At 46.0% G+C, this 5,500-nt stretch overlaps 1 protein-coding gene across 1 annotated transcript; it reads right to left on the bottom strand.

The window, feature by feature from the left end:
• Positions 1-1,307: 1,307 nt before the first annotated feature.
• On the bottom strand, positions 1,308-3,811 carry LOC308169888 (transcription factor Maf-like; the record flags this gene model as incomplete). The annotated part of the gene is made up of 2 exons (XM_080544618.1): positions 1,308-2,409; positions 3,786-3,811. The coding sequence occupies 2 exons, from the start codon at positions 3,809-3,811 to the stop codon at positions 1,308-1,310; spliced, it is 1,128 nt and encodes a 375-aa protein (XP_080400744.1).
• Positions 3,812-5,500: the final 1,689 nt, after the last annotated feature.

A 5,500-nucleotide genomic window follows, 5' to 3' on the forward strand; every position in this document is an offset into this window, starting at 1 on the left:
CTCGCCTGTTTAAGGTTAGGAATGTTACACATTGTATGTGTTTGTCCTATTCATTTGTTTTGTCTTATTCCATGTCTTTTTTTTAAATGTTCATCCCCACGTGTTTCAATTACAAGAAAAGAAGACAAAACAATGTAGTGCATTGGACATGAAAACTGACAAGCCAGTTTCTCCTATAGCCTAAATAATCGGACAATATTCCAAAGCAACCTGTTGCGTGACAGGACAATACATATTTAATTCATTTAAATATGTTTGATTCAATGTTCAATTTCCCAAGGTATAAAATGCCGTAAATAGTTGGCTACAGACACCGTTAGACGGTGAACACACCGCTCTCCACTCTGGAGGAGACAGAGTTCCACCGTCCTGCATCTCTCCTGAGTCCAGCCTAACAGCTCAGAGGAACGGCCGCGTGTGTGTGTGGAACATGAGGGTCGATGTCCGACTGGATGGCCTGAGGTGAGCTCTCATGGCCAGGGTAGGTGAGCTCTCATGGCCAGGGTAGGTGAGCTCTCATGGCCCGGGTAGGTGAGCTCTCATGGCCCGGGTAGGTGAGCTCTCATGGCCAGGGTGAGCTCTCATGGCCAGGGTAGGTAAGCTCTCATGGCCAGGGTAGGCTTCTGGTGAATAATGTCGCTCAAGGTTTTTTGTCCCAATCCCAAAATAGTGATGAGGTCGAACAATACAGAAATAATGCCACGGCATGCTGCAGTCATCCGACAAAAGTTCACAAAAAGTCAAAATAACACAAAATTCCTCACATGACCAGCATGCATGGTTACATCGTCTCTTTGTACAATGTATCTCTATGTACAAATGCTCAAAACAAGACAAGGTATATGGATGATATGAGAATGGGAAATATATAGCCTAGATATATTAAAAACCGTCTTCGTTTGGAAATCAAAGTAAAACAAAGTTGAGAAAAGTTGCTTGTAAGACATGTGAATTTTCCTTTAAAGAGCAACATTGTATTGCATTATGATGCGAAAACACCACAACAACCCAAATCAGACGCGAATATCCTATAACATTCATCAATTCGGGCTATAGGCCTATCTCCGAGTAGGCTATTTTGAAGCATCATTATACGACTATAGCCTTTAGAAAATATTTAGGACACCCCATACATTCTCCTAAAAAAAATAAAAAAAATAAAAAAATAAGTAATATTAAAGTCTCCTCGTCTAACCAGTGTCATGACCTTATAAAAAAACAATCGCCTTGGCTTTACGCACGAGAACTTTTAACGGTTCCTATGAAATTAAAACCGTTTTCGTAACTTATTTCTCTCCAGCCAAAACTCACATGAAAAACTCCGGGGACGAGGGGTGGTTGTCGCTGCTCGAGCCGTTTTCTCGGAAGCCGCCGTGGCTGACGAGCTTCTCATACTTCTCCTTGTAGGCGTCCCTCTCCCGGGCCAGCCTGGAGATCTCCTGCTTGAGGTGGTCCACCTGCTGGACCAGGTGGGTCTTCTCGCCCTCCAGGACGTGCCGCTGCTGGACCCGCTTGTAGCGGCAGGACTGCGCATAGCCTCGGTTCTTTAGGGTCCGTCTCTTCTGCTTCAGACGCATCACCTCCTCCTTGCTGACCCCGCGCAACTGCCGGTTGAGCTCCCGCACGGACATGCTCACCAGCTGGTCGTCCGAAAACCGGTCGTTCAAGTCCAAATGCATGTGTTGGTGGTTCCCCCCCGAGGACTGGATGCCGTTGGAAGGGTGGTGTCCACCCCCGGTGTGGAGGTGGTGGTGGAGGTGGTGGTGGTGGGGACCTCCGTTCTGGGCTGCCGCCGCGGCGATCACCGCGGACACCACGGCGGCGGCTGAGCCCATCTCCTCCCCGGCCATGGCCCCCCCTGCCCCGGCCCCTGCCCCTGCCCCGGCGAACTGCCCCCCCTGCCCTCTGGCATAGCCGTCGAAGGTCTGGAGCTGGTGGCTACTGCTGATCAGCGCCTCCACGGCGTCCTCCGGGCTGAAGCCCAGAGCCTCGGGGTTCAGCTGCTGTTGGTACCCGGTCATCCAGTAGAAATCCTCCAGGTGCGCCTTCTGTTCGCTGCTCCCCGAGCCCGGGCTGGGCGCCGAGAAGCTGGGAGAAGGGGGAACCGAGCTGCAAGGCGTGCTCATCGGGGTGGAAGACAGGGATCCCCCGGCGATCAGGCGGCTGCACTGGCTGATGCTGCAGCGATCGGGCTCCACCGGCTCCTTTTTCACTTCAAACTTCATCAGATCGAAGTCATTAACATATTCCATGGCCAGGGGACTGGTGGGCAGGTCGGAGTTGCTCATTGCCAGCTCTGATGCTGCCATCCTCTTGCTGCTGACAGTCCTCCAAAGGGGGTGAGGAGCACCTGTCAAACTGGGCTGCTGTGACACGCACTGAGCCAGCTTGATTTCTTTATTTATTTTTCTTCCAAATAAGAGAAAAAAGCGCGGGGGTTTTCTAATTGCGCGGCTACAGTACACTCTACTGTATTTGGATGTGTTTTCTCTCTCTTCACGCGGAGGCTCTATTGCACCGACGCAGCGCGCGCGTCTCTCTCCGGGCATGCGAGTGTCTCTGTGCGCGAGGCTCTGTGTGTTTCTAACATTTAACACTTCATGGCTTCTTTTAGGATTAGTTGCGCGAAATTGAGGAGGTTCACGTGCGTGTCACAGGCAAATTGTTGCCTTGTAGAGAAGAAAAAAAAAGTCCACCCCAGGCTTTTTTTTTCTTTTTTTTTAAATGGATCAGTGCACGAGACGAGTTTAAAAGCATTGCTGAATTTTATAGGCGCTCTGACGTAGGGCTGAAATATGGAATTGACTCGGGCTCGCAACCAATGAGCTGACTCGTTTGAGGGACTAATTAGCATAATAGTAGCCTCCAGAAATCCAACTTTTCAGAACTGTCTAAGCCTATCATCAGACTGACAGACAGGAGGCACACTGTTAACCCTCTCATGACGACGGGCTATGTAGCCTACAGTAAAATATAAATACATATTTGAATTTTTTTTTTTTTAAATAAAATTGTTAAAAAGGATGACAAAGTGTAGCCTAAATAAGGTTCCTTTCCAGTGTGTGTGAATTAGGATACACAGCCACACAAAGACGGAATGATACGAATCAAAATAATGTGACCAGTGTGTTTGTCGGGCTATAGAAAACGGAAAATTGGTATAAATGGGTATATAGAGTAGGCCCACTCTGCTATGCTTAACGTCTCGGAGTGTATTAATGTCTTTGTTTTGGAGTGTATTCATGTCTTTGTTTTGGAGTGTATTAATGTCTTTGTTTTGGAGTGTATTAATGTCTTTGTTTTGGAGTGTATTCATGTCTTGGTTTTGGAGTGCAATATTCTCCAAGATAATTTGAGTGGATTTCATAGTGAATTTGGAGATAAAGCAAAGTAGAAACACACTCCCTCACTTTATTCACATACCTTAGAACATCGGCTGTTGTTGGAATGAATTTACTTCTACCATATCCTTTCATTACGAACATAAACTAGCTCCTGTTCTCTTGATAGGCATACAATTCCACAGACGCATTGTCTCGCATGGAGCCATTGTTAATGGGGGAAACCGTTGAAAGGGATAAAGCACGAGCCTGGATATGAGTGGTCTCAGCTGTTTGGAAACTCAACAGCGCCCCCTTTTGGTATAAATCAGAAGTTCAGGCGTTTGGTCGGTGCGTTCATCCTGGCAGGTGCGCTTTCCTAGAAGTGGATGTGACATATTTCTAACACAAACAGGGTCTATTAATTAACATAAACAGTCCCTCCATGTACACCCCCAAGCTTACCTTTGCATGGGAAGGTGGATTAACATGATGGCAAATGTATATATATTTTTTTCTTGGAAATGTGGATGTTGTTAGGGTTATGTGCACGCCGGCAAATCCTAACATTTTGGTGAGAGTTCACAATCACGAGAGAACATGTGAACTCCTTGATATCCAATATGCAGCTCAACATTAAACTAAAAAGGTGTGAAATGTTTTGTTTTGTGTGTAAGGTAAAACGGTAAGGACACAGCGGAGAACAGTGCGTCCACCTCTGGTTATTATAAGATGTTAACATAGTCTTCCTATACGATACAGTCACGGTAAGCTCGTTATAACACAGCATAGCCTGCTGATCTGGAGAGACTGATTCTGGAGTGGTCTCACCCCGCCAATACAGGGAGCTCTCACACAAGAGCCTCTCATCATCTAATGAACAGAACAAGCCAGTACTCCTCCCTCCCTCCCCTCCCTCCCCTCCCTCCCTCCCCTCCCTCCCTCCCTCCCCCCTCTCTCTCCGGGAGCGCATTCCTCAGGAGTGGTGGCACATAAGAACAAACAATAAAGAGGGCTATCCTCGGAGGAGCGGAGAGTAAATAAGAGCAGTCTCCCCGGAACATGTCACACGGGAAGCTTGAGAAACTACAAAGCCGCCAGCAGATATCCAACTCCCCTGTGCCCCAACACAAGTAAATATTCTCTTGGTCCCTGTGACTGTTCATGGAGACTTAGTGTTAAACAGGGGGGGGGGGGTAAACATAGTGTTTTATTCATTAAAACACCAAACAGAGTCTCTGATGCTTTGAATAAATATTAAAGAGGAGAGGTGTCCCTTCTGATGCTACTCTGGTGGCGCTGTGTAAATATAGAATCTTAGTAATCAGCGGGTTTAACTATAAAGTGTAATGGCAGTCAATATCGCTAAATTAAGTGAGTCCATATAAGTTGGGCGGACACAATGATACGGATGTGATACAGAGAATATGCCATTGAACAATTTTATATATATTTTATATACTTACTGTATTTTGTATTTTATTTATAAATGTAGGTTATATTCATTTCCATGTCATTAACGATAATGTTGCTAATAATGCAATTGTAATTCAACTCTTCTAATGTAATTCAATGTAATCAGCTATTAAGAGAAAACAGACAAACTGTTTTATAATGTGGTTGGTCACAAGGTGACCGGACACCAAGTGACAATATTGTTACCACGGCTACAATGAACACGGTTATAGACCTGCTGCTTTACTTACAGTATACAGGCCCAGTCAATAACACCACTCTGGTGAGCTGAGACCACAGTCTGTTTACTGTCTGTCCCACAAAGCTGGATTTATCGCCCCGGGGCTCTCAAGGGTTAATGTGCAGAGTCCAGCCCAGTATATCAGCAGTGTAGCTATGGGTAATAGTCCTGTAGCACCTCATTCACTTCCCCTCTGGAGCTTCATGTACTCAGCTTAGTCATTCAGGCTATCGCTCAGCTATCTCAGTGCTTCACTCTCTTTGTACAGTTTACAGACCTGGTGAGTGGGTGTGCATATTCTGGAGCTACAGCACTACTCTAGTGAACTGTATTATAAAACTGTATTATAAATCACTCATACCATTATCTTGCAATGCAAACGTGATGCTCGTTCTTATGATTTGAAAGGTGTTTTACTTTGCAGTGTATAAAGGATATTCCAAGGTAACTGTGTTATTCTAGGGATGAATGCAGACCAGGGCTG

Source organism: Nansenia antarctica (assembly GCF_963989245.1).
Source record: "Nansenia antarctica genome assembly, chromosome: 14".
Lineage (NCBI taxonomy): Eukaryota > Metazoa > Chordata > Actinopteri > Argentiniformes > Microstomatidae > Nansenia > Nansenia antarctica.